This window comes from Pleuronectes platessa, chromosome 4 (assembly GCF_947347685.1).
Source record: "Pleuronectes platessa chromosome 4, fPlePla1.1, whole genome shotgun sequence".
In the NCBI taxonomy this organism is placed as follows: Eukaryota; Metazoa; Chordata; class Actinopteri; order Pleuronectiformes; family Pleuronectidae; genus Pleuronectes; species Pleuronectes platessa.
The window spans coordinates 19,244,772-19,270,012 of record NC_070629.1 but is presented as its reverse complement, the minus strand read 5'-3'; the positions used below and the strand labels follow the sequence as shown (position 1 = coordinate 19,270,012).

Here is a 25,241-nt window from a genome sequence, read left to right as displayed (position 1 = left end):
AACACAACCTCTTGCTCAATGGCTGTCAGACTGAGAAGAGACAAGCTCAGCCATATAAAGTATGAGCTCAGGTATCCTCCAGCTGGTGCTCATGGTGAAAAAATGTCAAACAAATAGAAATAAAAAGGAAAAGGGTGATGCTAGTCTATATCATACGACGTAGTGGTGGTATGTTGTCAAGATATGGTCGTCATAGAAACTAAATCCATGCGCACTGCTTTTATAACATTGTTGGGATGAAGCCCTCCCCAGCATCCTGCTCCGCCAGAGAAATTATATAAACACACGGCCTAAGATTACATCAGTCCTGTTGTTGCTCTTGTTGTTGCTGCCTTTTCACTTTTCTGTTACAGTTTCACAACAGAGCACAGATGAATAGGGATGTTTCATTCCAAAGGATGGGACACATAAAGGGGTCCGATGAGTTTCCAACATAAATTTGAGCTGCTTGTGTGTAGAAGTCTCTCCACATCACCGTTGTTTTTAAGATTTTCACTGCAGTTCATTTTAACAGCATGCTGGAGGTCATTATCACCTCCGAGTGCTTTTGGTCACATGGGAGCTCCCAACATTGGGCTAGACACGTTCTGAACTACTCATGTACAACAACCTTCCACTGGATCACACCTCAAATGCAAGTCTGATCAGATACTCCAAACTGTATGTGTGAAAGGAGGTTGTGAAAAAAACCAGTGCAGATAGTCGGCTCTTGAATTCACAAAAAATGGCTTCAAAAATCCAGATTCCATTTCAAACGGCCGAACAATCCTACAGATGATGGTGTAGTTCTAATAATAAGACGGGAAGTGGGAACATATACTGTATATATGTCAGGACACACACACACACACACACACACACACACACACACACACACACACACACACACACACACACACACACACACACACACACACACACACACACACACACACACACACACACACACACTTACTTTTGGGATGATAAATGAGCCGTCAATATCAAGTCAATTCCTTGTCTTGTTAGTTAAATAAATGTTGTCAGACAAATAGTGGCTGCTCTTGTAATAGAGGTTGAATTTTCATACATTAACTCAAACAAAACTGCCTTTTAATTGAAACGTATTTTCCATTATTCGAGGAACGCTGGTTCTGAGTTTGCCTCGGCAGACACTAGTGCAAGCACTGCCAAGATTTTAATTGACAGCTGTTGTTTGTTTTTCTTGTCTTTTCTATTTTTATGCCTCATCTTCCTTAATTCTGTGTCGGTTCAACTTTTGCTATTTCTGTAGATTTCATCGGACATTAGAAGGTTAGAAGTTTTAGATTAGAGTCTTCATAGAAGTTTAAGTCAACATTTGAACATTGTGTCTTTTGAGCAGCAAAGAAACTTTGCATTTTTTGGGGGGGGGGTGTTTCAAAAAGTATACTTACATTTTATAAGATGGTGAAAAGAACATTCATCTGACAACCATTCCCAATTATAATTATATTACATTTATGTCACACTTTTAGTTAAGTCAAACATCGAATTCTGCTGTCTACAGATATGGAAACTAATGATTTTTGGTAGAAGGAAAAGTGATTATAAAAACAGAGTATAAGTCGTTATAATCTGTTATTGAAGTTTTCTGGAAGCTGGTGAAAGGATAACTCAGGCAGCAGCTGATGTCTTATGCAGAAACTTTAATGTAGACTTGATGCATCAAGGCGTCCAGAAGGTGAAATATACCAACGCTAACATAGTAACATGAGCAATCGTCACCCTCAAGTCTCCAGAGTCTCACAGAGCATCCCAGGAGATCTCCCTCTACTTGCATCACCCATTCCAGCAGCACATCATCCATGAAAGGCTGGAGATGCTGTCACTCTCGATACGTTAAATGAACGTGTTCGAATCCTATTGGATGGTTTTTCTTACCAAGAATGCATAAAATAAAATGTGACTGTGACATTAAAATATACCAACACAGACATGACCCTGTGGTTCCTGACAGAAGAGAGGCTATGGTGTGGAAATGTTCACACAAGGTAATAAACATGGCATCACTGGTGTTACTGATTTACAAAGAAAGTCTTTTCACGAAAGACATGCAGCCTCTCATAAGTGTGTTCAGTATCCCCTTCCTGTTAATTAACTGGATTGTGGTGGCCGCCCATAGTGACATAATCATCAAAATATTTGTCCACAAAAAGGATCAGTAGTAACATGTTTTGTGTCATTGTTTCAATGTTGAGTACTGCGCAGCTACCTCAGCAAACCCACACCCCAACTCCATGGAGCATTTTGGTGTCTTGCACATCCCAACTCTCGCCAGAATAAACCACAGCTGGTTATAAAATTAAGTTAGTGACAAGCTGGTTGAAGCAGTGAAGCATTTAGCAGCTAAAGATACTTCCTTCAGGGGTTGGCGACCAAAATGGAGCTTAAAGGAGATGGAATATTAGCTGTGAATGTTATGAATGCTCACACTGTATTCTTTCTCATCCAAAACATTTAGTTATATATGTATGTATAATTTATATATTACTGTATCTAGTCTATCGTATTGGACATGCGGCTGCAAAGCGTGACCAACATATTTCTGCTAAAAACACCATTCAAAATAATGCATCACAAAATTGCCCTGACAGTTTGTCAGTCTGAGGTTTGTTACGGCTTCATCAGTCTATTAATTGATTTATTTGATTCAATTTTTTGATTAAAGACAAAACTTTGTCAGCTTTCAACTCATCTCTACCACAAAGAAGCCAAATACTCCTGTGAGGCAGAACATCTATCCTGGACACATAGTGAATCAAATGAAAAACCTTTCTTGACACCACCTTCCAAAAAATATAAGTTTACAAAATGAATTGCTGTGAAACTGATGTAAATATATGTAAAAGCTCATGTCACTGCTTCTGGCTTGAGAACTACTGTTGTTTATTTATGGTTAATACTGAAATCAACCTCACTTGATTGCAAGAGCGCATTCAAACATGCACTGATGAAATCCAAGTGCGGCTGCAAAGAAGAAAAACATATTTTGATTGCCCTGAAATAAAATAATCAGAGGATGAAGTCAAAACCACATCTTCCGTATTGCTCGGATGTGAAATAATAAAACACACTTGACCTTCAGTCCGTTTGTTGCGTCCAGTCCATCTTTGTCCATCAATCTCACATGGAGATACAGAAATTGATTAACATTTCTTTTCAAGTACACATTGCTTTGTGTTTTCGCAGGAACATTATTACATGGCAATCTACCTAGAGCTTTAGCTAAGTCACTTTTCAGCACGGTATGGACAAAGGATTGGAAATCAGATTAACCTTTTGCTGGTATCACGTAGGTCGACATATTGCAGAATAATATACAAGCTGAGCTGCTTATTACAGAATTATTTCCATTGTCTTCAAAGTTCAAGCATCAGACAACACCGTTACACAATGGTTCAGTCCTACAGAGACTAAAAGAGCTGACGTCCTTCCATCTACAGGTTCAGATAACCCAGGTTTGAAATATTTGAGGTTTTACTGTCCTCTACCTTTGTATCTGCCCTCACAGCTTTCTCCAACTCATATTATCTCTTCCTTTCCATAACACACACTTGAAATCAAATAATGTTAATGCAGCCACGCAACGTTGACACACACTCACCTCTCCGATGTTTATCATTAATTAATGGGATTTGTTCTTCCACCTGTTTCCATCATTTCTATTATTCAAACACTCCCCTCAACGCCCCCCCGGCGAATAGCGTTACTGTTGTTTGTTGTTTTGCCTCGAAGTGCAAACCGGGGTTAACTTGGATTATCACTGAAGAACTCCATCTGTCACCCGACTTGAAACAGTCTGAGGAGAGCGTTTTATCTATATGGCAGATGAAGGTCATGTTGAAAAGGGAATCCTAATACACTACACTTCAAAACACACATGCCTATAGTCATGTTCAAAAACGAGACGTTTGACTTTTCCCAGCCCTTCGTAAAAAAGTGATGTGGTTGCATCAGCGACGAGTTCACAGCAAGCGAGGATACAGTAGTCGGTCTGTTCTCCGGGGACAACAAAGGTTTGCAGGATAATCAAAGCAAACCGTAATCAGTGTATGTTAATCAGGAAACCGCTTTTGTCTTTCTCAGTCACAACACTCGTACAATTTGTTTAAGAAGACGCTTTGATTATGACGCAAATGAAATCAGACCTCTATTCTTTAACGAAAACCCCCGATGAGTAGAGAGAGACGGGGGGGGGGGGGGGGGGTTGAAGAAAACAGATCTTGATGTGTAGCACGTGTCCACAGAGAGATAAACAGACTCACAACACGAAGAAGAACATTAACTAAGCACAATATTGAGAATCAAATGACACATGAACAAAAACTGTTCTGTTGAATTATTTTCTTTAAACTAGTAAACTGGATGAAATGAATTAAAGCTGAAGTCGGTTGATAAAAATTAGACTTGTTTATTTGTTTTATGAGAGCATCTGCTGCGTCTTTGTTTTGCACTGTTGAACTGGCTGACACAACAAAGCAATATAAATAGGTTCCCTTTGGCGATGAAACACTGTGAAGGGCATTTTCAGTATTGTCAGACAGTTAAAATAACCACAAATTAATAAATGTTTGAAAAGTAGTCAAAAGATTCACTGTTATGAAAACTTTTGTATTATATTTTAAACAAACAAATATTCTGTTTCCACGTTACCTAATGTGAGGCTTTACTCTATTTTTATATCATTGTCAATTGAATATCTTTGTGTTGGATTGTTTGCTGCATCAAACACTCAAACTAAATTTGTGTTGTGATGGTTATTTTTCACAATTTCTGACATTTTACAGACCGCGAGATAAAATGAAATCAATTCTAAGTAGCTGATGATGAAAATAAGCATTTGTTTCAACTAACCTCACTACTTAATATATATCAGGCATATTATCAAAGCCTATGAATCATTGTCTTTAGGGATACTGAGTGTTAAGAAGAATTAACGATGACTGAATTAACTGAAGAGGAATAAAGATGAATAGGGGTGGGGCGTGAGCAGATGAACGATTTAATAAATTAGATTATATTCCAAAAAATAACATGACATTTTATATATTTCAGCGCAGAGTATCGATCAGGTCAACTTATTTTACCGCGAAGCTCCGAGTTCAGATTCATTGTGATGAGTGAGCAGCAGTCTTCATAATCAAGTAGATTTGTTTTGGCGGTTGTTGTGTTGCCATCTCAGCCTAACACCTACAAACAGAACACATCTCCAATGACTCACTGCTTTGCATGATTTGCTATTATACAAAGCTCCTGCTAGCTGGTTGAAAATGAGCCCTCGATAATGGCAACGAGACGAACGCGGCAAAATGTGGAAAAGAAATCAGACATCTATTCTTGAACTACAGTGGCCTGATGGGGAAAGACGGGGGGAGCGGAAGAGAGTGCACAGGTAAATTAGATTGAGAAGGAAAGAAAGAAAGGATACCAAGCAGCAGAATGTGGAAGAAATGGAAATGAATGAAAAGTGTGAAAGAAAGTGATATACTGTGGTAGAAAGGGGGGGGAGCAGTGGGAGAGAGTCGGCGGTAAGCAAGCTCTGAAGAGGAAATCAGTTGCTTTCTAATGGGCGCTGATTACATCTCCTCCTAAATGTCAAGTACATTTCCATTTAAAGTGCCTTGCTGCTTAAAAAGGCATGAAGAGAGGCACACCCAGACCACACACACACACACACACACACACACACACACACACACACACACACACACACACACACACACACACACACACACACACACACACACACACACACACACGTGAGCTGATATGTACAGTCGCACAGCTGCACCGCCGCATACGGGACAGCAAACACATACACAAGCAAACAACACACAACTACACACACACAGTTGATTCACCAGCTGGACGCAAACTGTGTGTATTTGTGTCATTTCTTCAAACCTCTCTCTCTGCGTGTCCATGAATCACGCAGGAGTGACACAGTAACCGAGGAACACCGCGGTCTCATCAATAAAATCCACACACTTCTTTATCCTTTATTTCAACCCACCCTCAAATCTGCTTTAGACCAATGACGCGTGTCCTCCCCCCCCAGGGGTTCGGTAATGACTGCCAATCAGGAGCACTGTAGCCTTGCCCAACATCGAAGACAGATGAGTGGCCCCGAGGCCCCTGGTGCACTGGAGCGAACAGAGCTTAGGGATGGATTCAATATGTCACAATAACACACACACACATATGCTCCAACACTCCCGCAAACCGCGAGGAAAATACAAAAATTTAATGGTGAGGGTGCAAACACAGTGTTGCAATATAAGAAACCACACGATGTTCATGTTTATAAAGTTTCAGACGCCAAGTGGTCGATTTCTCAACAGTCTCTTTAAATCGAATCAAGCTGTGCACAGTCACACAGACTCACGCCTGTGAAATCAGTCCCCTAAATATGCAAGATTTGCAATGGCAACAGTGTTTGTTTTCTGTTTTTCTAGTATTATATGATTTGATCTTTTTTTGAGCTGTAAAGATCTTTGTGAGGAATAAACTTATGTAGTAAGTTTGCTCCACAGAGGAAAACCCTATCAGGCCTGTGTCCTTTTTTTATTAAAGGGGACATATTAAGAAAATTCCACTTTTGTAGTGCTTCTACACGTTAATTTGAGTATCTGGCCTGTCTACCGACCCCATAACTCCCGCGATTTGTTATGGTTCCTCTATGTCAGAAACGTCATGCTTGAGTGACTGTGAATGAGCTTCCGTATCAGTCTCTCGTCACAATGAAATGGGAGTCTCTCTTACATGGCCTTGGCCTGCCCACACACTCATTATAAATACGATATTTGCCAAAGCACTTATTTGCCTCGGATATACCTGGGCGAGCTGGCTCGTCAGCTTTTAAAGGAACAGGCACTCAAAACAGGTCACTCTGAGAAGGGCTGTTTTAGACAGGGTAAAAAGGTGCTGTTTTAAATGATCCTTGTGGTATTTTGAACAAAATATGTTAAAGACATTTTGTTAAGACCCCAAGGAGCCATATCAATTGTGGTAAAATGGGCATAATATGTCCCCTTTAAATCTATTTACAAAGAAAAACACACGAGGGAAGAAACTGTCGTGCAACAACAAGCAGACGATTCACAGCCACAGTGAGCAGGTGAGTTCTGAGAGAACACACATGTAGAAAAGCTGTAACACAACAGCATGTAGAGAACACAACTATGAGCCCCAATGAGAAACAGCCACAAACATGGATCCATCAGAAATAACCTATGTGACTCACATGCTCTGTCCTGAAGAAGATGAGGTGAAGATGAAGATGTTCCTCCATGTTATAATGTTGTAAGATTATACACCAGTAGCACCTGTTGTCATCTGTTCGTCACGTGGGTTGACGTCGGTAAGCGTGCTGCACCGGGTCAGGCCACAAATAAGACCAGAAGGGGGCGCTGTTTCTCTCAGTTCTGGATTCAATGAAAATGTGTGAATACAATCCTTGTTTGTTTGTTAGTTTGTTTTTTTGTTTGTTTTTTAAACCACAGTAAAAGCTTTAGTGGAAAAATGAGGAATCCTGAGCTTTGGTCTTACAAAACAAAATAAATATGCATATTACATTTTAGTATAAAACTGAGGAATTAAAACATTATATATATATATATATACTGTTTACCATACATTTATTCATAACAGTCTATACCTATATATACTAATATACACAAGTACAGTTATATATATTTATTTTTCACTCCTGATGACTGATGCTGGTCTTATTTTTGGTTTTAATGACAGTTTTATTGATGTTTTTACACGCTCTGGTTTCCTGTTGTTATTTGATGTACTCATGTATTTATGAATCTTAAAGTTTTTCTTTCTTGTGCCCGAGTCTGTGCCTGTGTTTCCTGTGAGTTTTTGTTTTATGCCTGGCTGCAAAACAAATTTCCCCTCGGGGGACAAGAGTGGAAGTTAAAGTTGAAGTCAACATCTTAATACATAATACCCAAATACACTATACATCCTCATGTAATCACCTTGTGCTATTATTACTCAAGTCTGTTCACTTACAATTAATATCTCCACTGGTGGGGTAGCGTGTATGTTATGTACATATTCTTTTCTAGTTTACACTTTCACATGTTTCTCTTGTTTAACTCATTTTGCGTGGGATTATTAAAGGTTTTCTTGTCTTATCTTATCTTCTATATCGATGCATCAAAGTTGAATATTATAAATTTGTATTTGTATTTTTCAATTGACAATTGAGATGCAATTATGTTTTCCAGAGACATCACGGTAAAGATGGTCTTTAAATATTGATGGACAACACATCTCCGCTCTCCCGGACTATCCATATATGAGTCTACATATAGAGATACTTTACGGACAGAGTTACGGCAGCAAACTCCCGACGCAACTGCTCGACCAATCGTGAGTCAGTCTCAGCTGTCAACCGTGATGTTTCATCCTGTTATAACGTCATCGCATAAATAACTGAAACCAAATTTACTAGAAAAAACATGAAGATAAATCAGTGTGATAAGAACTACCTTTAATGACAGCAAACATAAAGTAAAAATCTAATTGATGTGGTTTTTGACCTTTTAGTTTCATCGATGTCCCGTCCACTAACACGCTCCTGGCCTGTATCCAACCCAGGACATCAGAAGTCACCGCACTCAGCTTTTCTTGGACAAAAATGACATGGTCGATAAATCTGTCGATAGGAGGAAGCTCATATATTAAAAAAAACAGACATCAGGAATCTTCAAAAATCACATTCAATTTAAACTACGACAGGCCTAAATACACTGTAGCCGTAAAATCTGGAATTGTTTGTTAAATGTCAGATGAAACTTCGGACGAGCCTCCACCCTGAGCTCAGTGAGAGCAGCTCCAGGCTCGAACTCGCTCGTCTCACTGTATCTGAATGAAGCCTCGTCGTCTCCTCTGCCCTTGTCAGCACTTGTTAACCTCTACATTGATTCTCCTGCACTACTGTACATCTCCTTTAATTAAAGACACCGGCTAATCTGGTTTTCCACCCAGCTGTATTTGAAAGTGTGTAGCTGTCATCTCCAGATGATGGTGCTAAATATAGCCCGTCAAATTTACATATATTGATTAAATTAGCTATAAGGTCGGCAGGACATTGATTAAAAACGAGTTTGACCTCTGCTGAGTTTCACCAGTGACTTACACTTTTAGCAGCGATACTCGAAACAGTGACCTGGTTAAAGTAATGGTGTGAAAAAAGGTTAAATCAACTACATCCTGTCATTGGACTATATTTTTATTGTATTGGTGAACCAATCACAATTATGTCCAAAGGCACAGAGAGAGAAGTGAAAGAAAACCTCAAACAATATTTTCACATTATAAAAATATTCACATTTTGTTTTTATTTTAATGGTAGGGCTTTAATTTATTCACAAGAAAATGAAAAGAAGTAGAACAAATAGAAGAGTTAAATGATACTATCAGTTTTAATCAAATTAATAACCATTTTAGACATTTGGTAGGTAAATTGTACATCAATATTCCAAAAACAAGTAAAAATACAAAGTGGAAATTATCACAAGAGGCTACGGTTGTGTAGTCATGCAATAAAATACGTTCCATGTGAAACTAGTTAAAAACTATTAGGTACTTTTTTAGATTATTATGAGCAATTCACTGACACCTGTTTGCTGGATGTAATATTTACAGACATAGTAAAATGATCTTTAAACACATTTGAGACTTGTGTTTTACCTTGAAATTAAATCTAACCAGCTGAAATGTTTTGCCTTTTCAAGACTATTGATGTCATGGATTATGAATAGCCTGTAATTTTATTCATGGTTTGGCAACAATTTTTATTTAAACGTTTCCCACTGACATATTTGTACTAAATATGCCCAAACTGCAGCTTTTTGCAGCTACTACTTCACTTGAGTGTGTGTTACAGTCCCACTGTAACCAATAAAAACACTGATCAACTTACCTCTATTTCACAATTATCGGGAGATCTCTCAGGGACAGCTTCAAGGTTTGCCGGAGCTAATTAGATTTAATAATGGCTCCACTGCAGAGACGGAGCGCTTTAGTAAATGAGCTCATAAAAATGCCTTTTGGATGCTTGGGCACAAAGACAATATAAATAGCCATCATGAGGGGGACAGTATAGGACACAACACAATATGTCTTCATCCCACAGCAGACAGCTGGAAGTGACGGCGCTCGGTGCCGCGTGAGGGATGAGAGGAGAGCGGAAAAAAGGGCCCATTTGGGCATCGATCACATTTGTGCCCCTGGTCTGTTTGCATATTTTAGACCCATAAACAACATGAATGATGTGCCGTGTAATGCACCATAATCGAGATTTATTCAATCTCGGGTGGAGGAGGTGGTGGGAGGAGATGTTCACAATCCCAGAATCAGAAGGGGTTGTTTTGGCCGTGTGTGTGTGTGTGTGTGTGTGTCTGTGTGTGAGAGAGAGCACTGTGATTTATTTGATTTAATTAGATCGCAGATGTAAAACAGCTCGCAGGGGGGAAAAAAGGTAAAGACGAGTACCGAGGGAGACATAAATAACAGCAGGCTCTTTCCCCTTCCCCTCTGCCTTCCTCTCCTCCCCTGCCTCCTCTCGTCTTCTCTCAACTCTCTGATCTTTCCACTGCCCATATACAACCTCTAGTTTTAAATCCATCCCGTCTCTTTTCTCTTTTTTCTTCGCTTTCTCCTGGCTCCATTTCGCTCTATATCATCGCATCTATTCTCTCAACTGTCCTCCCCCTCCTCGCCACACCCCTGTCTCCCTCCGCTCTGCTCCCAGCTGAATAACGATAGGGGGTAAACACCTCATTAGGCTAAAAGGCCCACAGGAACATTCACAGACATCGTACTCACAACCTGTTAGTCTGAACGTTTACAGAGACATTTTGAACGCAGCAAGACAAGAGGAAGTGGAGGCTGGGACAGCGTCACCGGGGGCTCTTAACACGTCTTGTGTCTTTAAGACTAGAGAGGACACAACGCTCACACACATGTCCATGAACAGCAGATACTTGGATCATGATCAGCAGAGAAAAGGAGAATAAATCTACACTTCTTCTTTGTTAGTGGCCAGTAAATGTGGTTTATCTGACACTTTGAACCGTTTGCAACATGTCATCACAGCAAACCGTCGCTTCTTCTGTGATACAAGGTCTAAAACTTATTTCCCTTCACCTCTCAGCAAAGCTCTTCTTTTTTTTTCTTTTACTTTTGCATGTTTTACTTTCCAACACATCAACGTCCTTGATTTCAAACACATTTCCCCGGACCTGGCAGTGGTAGAATTTAAAATCCAATAGATGAATCATCTGTAAAACCAGGTGTGCCTTGTGCATTCTGTGTGAGACCACATTGTTGAGTTTAAGGTTATTAATTCAAAGCAACACTTCAACATTTATAACTTCTCACTTGACAGAGAATAAGTGTGTATCTTAAAAAAAATTATCATCTCAATTCTCCAGTCTCTTTCCTTTTAAGCTGTTTTCAGACATGGAATCTAAAAAAAATTTCGGGATATTTTGGTTGTTGTACATGTGTTGCTGTATGTTGTATATCATGTGTATTTGGATGCTACTTTAAGCTAATTTGATAAATGAGTTATGATGAGTCTTCTTTATGACTTTCACACCTGTCCCTCTGGTGGTCAGCACACACATATATAATGATTGATGCATGATGTTAAATTTGTTAGTAAAATTCAGAAAGCAAAATCCTCCCACACAATGAGACTAAAATAATGGAACGTGAGCAGAAAAAAATTGAATAAATAGATTAGATATATATTAATGAACAGGATTAGTGTAAATAAGAGCCAATGTCAATCACTTGTAAAAGCTATAATACAAATAAAAGAAGCTGGAGAATTGGTGAGTTCAATGAGGAGTGCTTTCCATGATGTGACGGCTCTGAAAGCAAAGGCTCAGTCACCCTTTGTTACAAGGTGAGACCTGGGAGTAACCAGCAGGGCTCCATGCCTGCATCTTAGCGGTCAAGTGGTGCACGTACCAAGTAACGAAGTCTGAAAGGTATTTCGGTGTCAGTCTGTTTTTATGGCCTTAAAAGTGAGCAATACAGGATATTTATAGGAAACTAAAGTGCCATATGGTCAAGATGTCCTTTTAGGGAGTTGTCCTTTTCAACGGCAACATGCTTTCAAAGGACCTAAGGCAATATTCATATTAATAGCTTTTTAATTGTTATTGATTATGGTGAAGTGGTGTATACAGAAGCTATGCCAAGGTTGTCATTAGTAACAGTAAAGCACCAGGAAATCACCGATTGTAGACGCAGGGTCCACTGTAGCCACTTCACTCTGCAATGTTGATTAAAGAGAAGTCCTCTTCCTCCAAAGGGCCGCCTGAAACAATAAAAGAGAGAAAACGAGCTAATCACTCAGCATTTTGCTCAGATACATTTGAGGTTTAAGTCACATAGTCACAAGTTATTAGCTGCTCTAATGACTGAATTCACTGTGAAATTAACTGTGAGGGCAATTTCCAACACTTGAAAAACTGAAGACTGTTAACAAAACAACAGCTCGGGGGATTTATTGTGCGCTGTTATTCGATAGCAATTTTCGGGCTTAGACGCACACACACAGACACACACACACACACACACACACGTGCAGCCAGCAAAACAAACAGATACTGGATAAACTGTTTAAGTGAGCTTTCAAAGAGTGGCAGGGAGTAGAAATAACAACACAAAGACACTTTAACAAGCTCCATAATGCTTCAGTGATGATTTTTACAATTCATATAAAAACAGTTTTAAAGAAGCTTTATTTGGAAGTGCAATTCTCTATAACAGACTCCTGAAATGTGTTTATGTATTAGCACCTTTCTGTTTATTTAATTATCAGATACAAGTCAATAATAAAAAAAAAAAAAGCCACTTCATCATCAAATATATACTCAACAGAAAAGGATATAACCATAAATATTCATGATAACTCCTCTTTTAGCAGAATCTGAACTGCTGACCTTGAGGTTGATCTCCTGCCCTCCTCACCTTTCACTTCTGAGGTTTGACCCCCAGCGTCTCTAAGAAGTGCTTCTGGTGACTGAGTAAATGGTCTTCTGGGCCCTTAGAGGGTCAGGGGCCGCAGGGCGGGAGCAGTGGGGGTCCAGAGGGTTGTCGAGTGTTACGTTGAAGGTGCCCTTAAGCACCGTGTTCATGATGCCTGGACTCAACTGCAGGCACACAAACACAACAGTCAACGACAAATTATACAGTAAAAGCCACACAGTATGTTTTATATAGAAATATACACACAAACACTGACACACACACACACACACACACACACACACACACACACACACAACAGAGGAGAACAACTCTACAGATGAACAGAAATGCCTTCCTGCCTTAAAATTCATTCATCAAAGATAACGTTAGACTGAAATTAGTTATGGAAGTCAAAAAGTTTACAATTAAAAAAACCATGTAAACACACTGTTGTTGAACAGAACAACTCAGCAATGATGACAAAAGACAAAAGTCGAAAGTATGAATAAATGAGATGAGTGGATGTCCTGTGACTTTGAAACAGGAGTCATCAACAGTTCTTGGCATTTTCCTCCAATTACTTTGCTTCTTTTTTTTTACTGCATTTAACACTGATAAAACGCCACATAAACCAAATTCCTTGATAGTCTGTGAACCTGCCGACCAAAGGTGACAAACTCATGTGAAACACTTTAACAGTGTCCTCCAAGAAATGTGCAAGTCTCAAAGACACAGAACTTTCTGGAAGAACGTGGATTCTCTGGAGGTCAGGCAGGTGTGGAATTCGTTTTATAGCTACATTCCATTTACAATTCCATCACGCATGTCCATGACTCATCTTTCACAACAGGTGGAGCTCCACCTCAGCAGCAGTGTCTGCCTGCATTTCACTTAAGTTGTTCATCCAATGTGTTTTGAGATTTATTGCAGTGTCACACAATAATTTAGAAATTTTGGGAAAAAAGGTTGAAACCACAACCTCGTCTGTGTCCTCACTAACATGCAGAGCTGTCTATTTTTTTCAATCATGCGTATGTATACTGTGTCAATGATGCACATCCTCAGAACTCAGGACAACCGCAGATGCAATACACACAGGAACACTAGGGGGAGATACTTGCCATTGAATTTTTTTTAATATAAAATGAGAATTGAGAGGTTTTATAAGGTCTGAGTTCCGTGGTGTGCCCTCTATTTGCATAACACACATATGGTACACAGCAAGTGTGTGAAAAATAATCAACAAACAAACAGGTCAGTCAGTCTTTTTTAACTGCCCTTGCTTAGCGCTTGGTCCTGATTGTAGTGTACGTGGAAATAATCTTTTTCTAAATAAATTGCATTACAACCTTTACTTTAGACATGAATCAAACCCCAAACTCCCAAAAGGAAGAAATAAATGTTGAGAATATAATAACAACAATCACCTCACGAACAGCTGGGATTAACTCTCTTGGCTATTCTTCAAGGGAAACAGGTCCTTGAGGTTGAATTCAAAAATATGTAACAAACAAACAGCAACAAATACAAACGATGAGTCTGTCAGCTCTTACTTAAAGACAGCAGCACATAGGAGAGTCTGACCTTCGGATCACCTCGACAAAAGAACGTCAGAAACAAAAGCAATTCTCTCCCGCACACACAGAAAGATGGGGACAAACATGAATACATAAGCTTTTTGCACTCATTTTATCCACCCATTCTCCCACCCAGGTGCTGCCTGAGGACTCAACCTCTTCTGTACGATCAGAGCCCTCTCTCTCTTTCTTTCTCCCCCTCACCTCCCTGCAAACACACACACATCAGTATGCCAGAGGTGCCACAGGAGGATTTAGGCACATTGGCGGGGCCGCTCAGATCTCGGTATTGATCCCAATGGGAAAAGGGTTGCGGGTTCAACTCCAGGTCACCCTCAGGGTTGCCCGCGAGGTCAGGGAGATGAGGAAGAGCCCTTGGAAGTGACAACACCATCGGCATGGCAATGATGGGGGGAGATTATGAGATGTTTCACTAGGTCAAGGAGGGAAGAAGGAAAAGGGGTCATCCATGCGAGGAGCTGGTGATGGTGTTAGTTGGTTATGTGCGTGGATGCACACAAGAGCAAAGTGTTTCCCACAACACACATACAGTGGATGACACACAAAGAAAAGCAACACATGCTCCATCCCATATGTCCACATGTCAGCAAAAAAAGAGGAGGCTGATTCTCTGTAGGTGCATGGAGACATTGGCAAATTCCCCATGGACACAAGTCCAGATTGCACTTTCCAAAACAAAAAGTAAGACCAATTTCTATGAAGTTCTTTCTTATCTGCTACATCCACAAGGAAAAGCTTGTAGTCATGAGAAGAAGCTAATGTTGATTGGAGGAGGATGATGACACACCTCTTCTCTTCCGTCCTGAACGTGTCTCACTTCCCTGCTTTATATGCAAATCATCACGTTCTGCATTTGTGTTTGACAAAAGCCAAATGATGTTGTTTTTACCCAGTTTGTGTTTGCATTGGTGTCTGATTTCACTGCGTCAGTGTGAGTGTGTGTGTGTACTGCCACTGACTCCCGACAGGAAGAGGAGTGAAACTAAGACTGTCACAGCCTCATGCCCGCCTTCTCATAAATGACAATGTATACACATTACAATACAAATTATACTGATACTTAACAATCCAATGCTAACAATAATTTGGACTGGGAAAACACAAACACACACAAACAAACTCAAACCTCACATGACCATCCAGATTTTATTTGGATCTGGACCAATTTGCAAAACACTGATAAATGTGAATCACACCAGATTTTTTTCCACACCTGAATTGACTGGGTTCTTCAATGAGCAATACCGCCTCCTTCCACCAGGTTTCCTGATAAACCATCCAGTCGCTTTTCCCGTAATGTAGCTCACAAACAAACTTACGGTTGGGAAAACGTAACTTCACATACACACATCAACAGGAAAAACAACGATTTCTATCAGAAAAATGATGGAAACATAATGAGAGGGTATCAGCTGCCATAGCTTCACACTTACGCATTAAAAGCAGAAAAATGTAGCGACATAAACAACACACCGTGAGGAGTGTTTGAAGAAATGTCAGCTGTGTTAAGGAAAACTTCTGCTCTGCCTCACGATGAAGATCAAATGAACTCCAGCGTCTCTCTTTCCTTGGCTGCGTGTTCTTTGCACTTGGCAGGTTTACATACAGGCAAAGATCACAGCTCTTAATTAATATTTGTCTCTAGCTTGACATCTGCTCGCTGGGTCTTTTTATATTTCCCGTGCACCCTCTGTCCTCCTCTTTGTTAAATGAAGCTCGACCAATAAGAGCAGAGTTGTGTGTGAGGGGAGGGTAATCAGGCCTGTACCCTCCACAAGTGGCTGGCTCATATGGTGCATTTAATGGGGAAACTAAATGAGCCCTCGCCGTGGCCTAATGCCACTCAAGCAGACAGTCTTGTAACATTACACACATGTATGAATGGACGCACTTGGACACACTGATGCCTAAATGGCTACCGTCTGCTTCAGTCGCACGCCCTCAGAACCCATTTTCTGCCGTTGGATTTAACTAGCCTCTTCAGCTGCTCAATTTGCTGCAGTCTGTCTCTATGCTTCTCTTACCCGGCGCTGTCTCACCACTTCTCCCATCGCTGTGTCACCCCATGTCTCTCGTCTCTATACCGTCCTGCCTCCCTCACGTCACCAGCATCCCATCCTCTCTGCCTGCTTGTCTTCCGCTCTCGTCTCGCTCTCGCTCTCTCTCCACCACCGTCTTTAAATCTGTACGGCCTCCGGTGTCGTATGGATTCACAGTCACGCAGCTAATTACTGCGACGCGAGCAAAGACATGCCTTCGACCAAAAAAAAAAAAGAAGAAAAACTCCTTAAGCTAAACTGAGATCCGAGATGTTTCCCTCACAGTGCAAAGCATCAGTCTGAACATGTGTTAGTGTTCAGGGTTCACACAACATGATGCTGGGCTTTAGCCAAGACATATAATGACACAAAGACATATATAACAGAAAGTGTCAAAGTTAAATTGTGTGTGTATGCTAGTAGTAACATAAGCTTGTTGAAATGTTGATGATCCAATCATCCAACTTCACTGCTATCGAGTTTTATCTAAACAAACCAAAGCCAATTACCTCCCAACATTAGCTCCAGGCTCTGGTTTGACTAAAGGGGCTGCAGACAAAAACTTGGCGAGTGAAAGTGGAGGATTTCACTTTTAATTGAATCCCTTAGTGGAACACATTTTAATCTTCAGATACCCTGAACGAGAAGAGGAGCGGAGAGGATCACGTTAGACACTTCACCAGTTTTACTAAGTATTCCCACAGATACTATACATTTATACATAAATCTATCAACAATTGATTCATAACGAATTTTACAAAGACAAAAAGTAGTTGAAAAATTCAGATGAGCAGGTGGCAGGAGAGATGCAGGCATCAAGGACTCTAAGCTCCGCAGAGGAGAGTGAGCTATATATGAGTGAGGTGAATTTCAGGTGAGCTGTGTCTCAGTACTGAAACCCGATGAACTGGAATGGAGGAGAGCTTTAGTGCAGGCAGAACAATGAAGTGATTTGCTTTGTTCATGCCTCATATTCACTATACGCGTATTCATCAGCCAGCTACCCGCTGACCAGCAGCGTTTAATCATATTCAAGCAATCAAATCCTGTGAGAACATGAATTCTCACATGCTTTTGCACTAAAATGGGAATCCAGGTCACAGTTAGCTTTGCCAGTTGATGCTACAATTTGCATAGGACAGGAGACGAAAGTGCTAAATTAGGCTGAGAGACACGTCGACAGCACAAACCTGCAGATTCTGCAGAGACAAACCTGGATGGGTTCCGTCTGCTGAACCTCACAAGAGGAGGTGAACCTGCAGTGAGCTGTGGCTCTGTATTTAAACCAAGTCAAGTAGAATAGAGCATATAACTTTTTTCTTGTCTCTCACCAAAATGAATTGTGGTTTATTGCGGTCTAACAAATATAAAGGATGCATCATGAATTCCTTCCACATAGACTGAACAGACAGTGTGTCCTAGCTCCAAGGCCTCGGATTCATTAAGCTGTTTGGAACATCCAAACTGTCCCCACAGAGTCCACATGATCGTAGCCTGACATTGATGCTAGTTAAAGATGAAAGAAAGGTTTAAATGGGTTAATAAAGAAAATGCTAAATATTTAAATCACAACAAAGTAGAAGTGGCTCTGAGAGACAAAACTCTGACTATATAAATGCCCTATCTTCCCATGTCAAAGCTGTGTACACCATGTTTTAGACAGTGTCGGCCCACCAGTTTTCTAATTTGTGCTGCTACAGTTTCATAATGAAAAAATCTTTGACATTTCTCATTGTGACATAAGAGATCTCTAACTGTGTAGAGCACTTTCTGCCGCTCACCCACTCGCCCTAACTTCCATTAAGTCGTTACCATCTGCGCAGACAGTCAGACCTCAATAGTTACAGCTGCAGTTGTGCGCCCGTTTGCAAGTGCCATTCAAAGCAATTCTCTCATTTAAGAATCTGACTTTCAATCTTCTAGATAACCTCGTTGACGATGGATCTAGTAGGAAACTCTTAGAGCACATTCATCTGTCACAGCTATCTCGCAATGTTAAAGAAAGAGAAAAAAAAATGCATGCATCTGTCCCTTAAGTCGAATCGGCTCCAAACCTTAATGGATTTTTCCTTCGCCCCATACCCCGCCCTCCCAACACGTTTCAATAAAATCAGTCCAGCAGTTTTTGTGTAATCCTGCTATCAGACAAACAGCAATGAAAACCTATGACCTCCTCGGAGGTAATCAGCCAAATAATTAGAATTCGAGAACCTGGACAGAGGAGGACTTTTTGCTGTATTATTAGAAGGAGACTGATAAAGAGGTGGAAACTGGCAAATGCAGCCTGAAGAGAGACAGAGATGGTGAAGTGTGGAGGAGAAGGAGAGAGGAAGAGAGGTTGAGGAGTTTAATCCACAGAGAGACAGCAGACAGAGTAAAAGAGAAGAAAGAGCCGTGTGATAACATTACACCCATGGACATGAACACGACGTTGAACGAGGTTTAAATCAAACTCGGCGGTTTTGTCTTTGATGTTCACCAGTCAAAGTCAGCTGGGACCGGAAGCAACATTAGCTCTCTCAATCATCTCTCACACACACATTCACCAGCAGCTGTTAACCTCCGGCGGTAATTCCTATTAAAAACACCCAGGAAACGCAGCGGAGAGAGATTAGGTTCTGGTTTGGTTTCATTACATCAGTAAAATGCTTCATCCATAAAGTGCATTCATCTCTGTCAGCAGTCTGAGGTGGCTGCATTAACCAACATTACACTTAATAAAACAGCCCTCACTTTTCCCTGTTTCAGTTCAATCAGGCAGGTCAATTAGGAACAAATTCGCCCACAAAGTGAAACGCTGCCTTGAGCAGGAAGCCACATCCGTCGGCCTCGAGTTGCATCGGTGGAGAAGCGCAGACTGAGTGAAACCACAGAAACTTAGTGAGGTTTGTTTTTCTTCAGCACAGCTCAAGGTCACAGAGAGAAATATGAGAATATGATTGTCAGAGGTTTACAACATAAGATGTCATGACATACAGCGTCTCACGCACACACACGCGCAAGGACACACAATCACACACACAATCACACAAACCTTATTCCCAGGTTTTTGGGGAAGAAAATCAAAATCAAATAAAATACTTTTAGATTTTTTTATGTGAAAGTACGGCCCTGATTCTGTCAATGCAAATGCTAGTTCTTAATTTTTGGACTCATGAAGAATGGGTGGTGGTGGGAAGTGAGAATTTCTCTTCAAAGAATAAAAAGTAACTTTAAATATTTTTAAAAGCCTCTTTACCTGATAACTTCCAGGTCCAGGGTTGGTGTTCATGGAGACCTTGAATCGATCCTCTTTGGAGGAGATCAGAGCCATTTGAGGGAAGGATTTCACACTGGGGTCGTACTGGCCAGGGCCTGACAAACACACACAACACACACACACACACACACACACAACACACACACACACACACACACACACACACACACACACACACACACACACACACACACACACACACATAAACACACTTTGAATAATTAATTACATATTATTTTAACAGAGACAGGAAAGAGTGGTGTGTAATCACAAGAGCACAAAGCAATGCAGGTTGAGTTGGGTCACATATTATTTTCATGACCCTTTAATCCCTCTCAAGTATATCTGTTTGAAAGTTTCTTCTCATTTAAAGTTCTGCATTTTATTCAAATACAGACTTTACGCCACATGTATTTATTAGAGGTGTAATGATTCTCATATTGCTCCCGGCAACGCTGCAGGGTCTATAGCAAAGCTGCTGTGGCAGATAATGTACAAGGGTTGTTAATTTGAATCAGCCACTTCATTAAGATCTGCCGAACCTCTTCCTTCTCACGTCGTTCAAGGTTCATATTAAGTTTTAATCACATTTTTCTCAATCTAATGCAAAAAAGCCACCTTTCCACACGATTTCCCTTTTCTCTCGTTCACGTGTGCCGCAGTAAAAAAGTCACAGCAGCACAGTATGGACCCGTCAGGGCTTTTTATCACGAGCTGCAGAGTCATGTAGCTGTGAGTCTCTGCACTGCGATCAAAGCCGCGGCAGATGACTGAACCGTTTGAACTCGGAAGTAGCACAGACAAGACACAGTGCAACCAAAAGCTCTGCAAGGGTTTTCAATATCTTTTCTACACTCCATGTTATGAATACACTGAGACGAACATAGAGGCGAGTAATGAGTGCAGAGCTCCATTCACGCATAGTACTCACGTTTAAACCAATGCTGAGACCATTACACACAAGAGGCACTGACTGTTTAATTATGAACATTTAGTCTACTTTTTTTGACTAATTCCTGGTTCCTTTGCCTGTCTGTGTGTGTTCTGCTCTGTCCCTGATCTGTGCTTTGCTCCTGACAGTCGCTGGGACTCTATTTAGGGTCCGCATCCCTCAGAGGCTGCATATGAAAGCGGAATACGTCACAGCAAGTAGGACTAGGCTGTCCTATTTCGAAGCCTCTTTCTAAAACAGATATGTCAGATGCAAATGTGTAACCGTCCATTTACTTCAATGCATCTTTTATGTTGACAAGGTTGACAAGCAATACATCCACAAGAGGGCAGCGCAGAGTCTGAGAGTTCCCGATAATTTGTGTCATCTAGAAATAACATCATATAGATGTTTGAAGTTTGTATGCAACTCGCAAAGTTCTGCGAATGTTGAAACGTCTTTATCCGGTCCAATCCTGTCTCACTTCAACTATTGGCTAGTCTGCCCCCGCATGATTTCCAAATGGTACTGCTCCATTTTGTTTGTTGCATCCATAACTGTAAGCCTTCAGAAGACTTCCAAGAATATGGATAAAATAAATGCAGTGTACTTTTTAGTTTTTCATCTGCCGAGGATCACCAGCTTACCTCCTCCTCTCAACCACCCTCAGCCAGCTCCTCGGCCACACTTCCCCTGCCCCTTGTCAAACTGATCTGGATAAAGCCAAACAAACTCCCTAAAGTTTGACGGTAGTTTTTCTGTTATTGGTCAGCACTCCACTGCGTGTACTCTTTTCACAGCACTAAATGATAATTGTACATTAAATCATAGTGTTCATTTTATCTTGTGTCTCTGCTTCTGTTCCCCCATTGAGTCCCTATTATACGCAAACCATAATACTCATAATAAATAAAAAATAAAAAAGCCAAACACATATACTTGTTGTTGAGAATAAAAAAAACTTTTATAAATCTATTGCCATTTAAAGACGACACATTAAAATTTAATTCTGAGAGGCAGAAAGCTGTTCTGGAAATAAAAAAGCTAAGCCTCGGGGGTTTTAACTATTACACAACATGTTTCCATAATCCTTTTTTATTTGAAACCTCATCTGCCAACTTTTCAGGGTTTACGGAAACAACTTTTACAATTGATTTTGAAAGGCTTTAATGGACCCCAGGGCTGCGGATCTCATTCAGTGCATTAAGAATGTTGATCAAGAGAAAACTCCATCATCCGTCCAACATGGGTTTAAATTAATACATCAGCAGTTTTCTTGTTTGAACCAACAGCCAATGAAAGCAGTCTTATGACAACAGAGAATAAGTTACACACAAATACCCCAAAAACTCACACGTTAATATAACCTTTAACATCTGCTAATATCCCAGTCCATTATGAGTAACACTGTCATTTGTTTGTGTGTGTGCGTGTGTGTGTGTGTGTGTGTGTGTGTGTGTGTGTGTGTGTGTGTGTCTGTGTGTGTCTGTGTGTGTGTGTGTGTGTTTTACAAAAGTATTTAATGGTTAAATATTCTGACCATTTCCAGAAATGTAATCGTGCGGGAAAAGCTTGATGAGGAATATAATGTTCCCTAATGCTACATACACTGTACACCTATTCATAAATGCAAATTAAATAATGTATGCGTGTGTGTGCGTGTGTGTGTGTGTGTGCGCACATGAAAGTGTGTGTGTGTCTGTATGAGTCTCCATATGCTTGTGTCTGAATATCTGCCCCAATGTATGTATGTATGAAGAAGAAACACTACTGCAAACAGTCTAAATCTATTTATATGCAAATTGGGTTTTGGTTAAACGGTTTGGGGTGCCTCGTGGGTTGAGTCCCTTGGTGAAATGGGGCTAGTCATAAATTATCCAAGTTAGTCATGAATCTATCAATTTTGAAACAACATTTTTCAATGGGAGAGTAATTGAGGTAAATATTAGGTTAGAGGCCCACAGAGATGGAGCTAATTGGACTGCATGATGGTGAAAGGGAGGAGTACAGTAGCCAAATGTTCAGCACGGAAAAGAATAGATAGATGGTTAGATAGTAAATGGTTTCGATAGATAGATAGATAGATAGATAGATAGATAGATAGATAGATAGATAGATAGATAGTATACCTGGCACACTGGGGTCACATGGTAGGAAGAAGTCACTGCGCGGTGTAGCAGAGAGGAAGCAGCTCTGTCGCTTCTTGGCTCCCTCACTTCGGGGTTCTGAGTACAAGTGACCATTACACTTCTCGAATGTCTGACTCACATTGTAGCTGTTGGGTGGAGGAGAATCCTACCGGCAGAGAAGAGGAAAAAAAACCTTGAAAAAGTCTGTTTCCCTGGATTACTTAAAACCATGACCTTCTGACGGCGCTGGATGAAAATCATGAAAATCAGGACATTAACCGAGTCATTACTGCTGGCTGCAGTTATGGTCATGTCCTCAGTCACAAATTGTTTTCTCATGAATGTTTTCTGTCGTTTTAGGTTGTTTTTCTCACACTGATGTGTTCATTTTTCCGATAAATTCATTTTAAATGTGTCAAAATCAGGGTTGAACATTACGATTGAAGACCTGTATCAGCAGGACAGCACAATCGCAACTGTACAGACTCTGGCTCTGTTCATATCATGGATATTCTGCCTCCTTCCTCCATCTTTATATAGGGTCTATCCTCTGGATGTGGCGATCCCCTTCAAGAGTTGTCGAGACATTTCATTAAATATACAAAAAAGCAGAAAGTACTGGAACATGTGAGTAAATGGCTGGGTGTGGCGGTACCTCTATCACCAAGACTGTGTTTGTTAGGGGATCAAACAGAAATTCCAAATATATCTAAATATGATCGGGTAGTTTTAAAAGTCGGGATGGTCACAGCTGCTCGAACGATTCTCAGAGTATGGAAAAGTACCGTTGCCCCAGATGTTAAAAAATGGATGGAAATGATGTCAGAGGTTGCATCTTATGAACGCATGTTGGCTAGAATGAACAATGAAGAGGAAGATTTTAGGAGGGCCTGGGGCCGTATTTTTTTGTAGATAGGGGATATGGAAAAATTTGTAGACATGGTGCTGGATGTACATTCTGGTTGTTTCAAGAAAAAAAGAAAATATCGATTTGCAGGAGGCCTTTGTATATATGGTTGTATGATGGGTATACTGTCTGTTGATGCTGTTATAAATGTTGTTTTTTGAGTTTGATTGTATGTTTTTATATGCATGAATAAATAAAAAACTTTAATGACAAAAAAAAGTATACAAAAAAGCCAACCTCATGCAGGCACACCAAAAACAGGGGAAACAAAAGGGTCAGTCACAGTGTCACCTTGTATCGTCTTTAACACTCGGTGAAATGACAATGACAATGTGACACACAATTACACACAAAATGTGGCACTTCCGAGGTCCCCTTATCAAATTACACAACTGACAGGTCCGCAGTAGGACAGACCTACACTTATTATTAATAACAAATGACCTATTCACCCATCTGTTATCAGAACACGCTGTCAGACCTGTTACCATATCACCCGTGACACACTTTCATGCATGAATATCAGCGTGCACACACAAGGACATCTCGTACGTGTCACATCATCTACATGCAAATGCAGACAAACACACACTGATATCTCCTCCATGGCACAAATGAGTGCTTGACTCGCAGCTGTCGTGCTGCTTCTCCGCAGAGGGAGGAACAATGATAGAAACATGAGCAACACATTATTGCCTCCATAACAAGGCCATTACATTCTTAGTCATTAATGAATCACTATTAATTAAGAGGTGATTCATGGAGGCACCCTCGCTGATGGGAACATGAAATGATTCCCAGTTGCAGAAGATGAGAGTTGAAAAGGGGGAACTAGCAGTGGCTTGACCACTGCTGCAGAGGAACTGAGTTATCGGGCTTCTGTCTTGTTGGTTGCTCTCTGTATAATGGATGGTGAAGGCTGAATATAGCCTCACGATCCATTTATCCTAAACATAGCAGAGCTGTCATTTACCTCAAACTGTCATTTCCACATGTCTGTTTCCTCCTCCTCCTCCCAGGTAGCTGTCCATCTTTAATCATCGCTAACCCGAGCAATTTTATTTTTTATTATAGACTCAGTGGGAGGAAAACAGGAGTCAAGCACAACCCGTGCATGACAATACAACCTCACGTGCACACACACACACACACATACAGAGACATCGCTGACAATTTACAGCCACAAGCTGACTGTGTGTGGTGATGAAAAGCAGCTTTGGTCTCTCAGAAAAGCAAAGTCAATTGAATGAGGGTGAGGACAATTTGTGCCAACTGTTTCTGTTTCCCTTAGTTTGGTTTGGAGCTCATGGTGAAATTGACACAGAACAGAAACACACACACACACACACACA

General features: G+C 40.6%; 1 protein-coding gene across 1 annotated transcript in view; it reads right to left on the bottom strand.

The window, feature by feature from the left end:
- Positions 1–13,058: 13,058 nt before the first annotated feature.
- Positions 13,059–25,241, bottom strand: part of stpg2 (sperm-tail PG-rich repeat containing 2) — a 54,794-nt gene continuing 42,611 nt past the window's right edge. Inside the window, exons 11-13 of the mRNA XM_053421062.1 lie at positions 22,983–23,148; positions 19,902–20,017; positions 13,059–13,208 (exon numbers count right to left, since the gene is read on the bottom strand). Of these exons, the coding sequence (XP_053277037.1) occupies positions 13,059–13,208; positions 19,902–20,017; positions 22,983–23,148 (432 nt within the window). The remainder of the gene's footprint in view (positions 13,209–19,901; positions 20,018–22,982; positions 23,149–25,241) is intronic.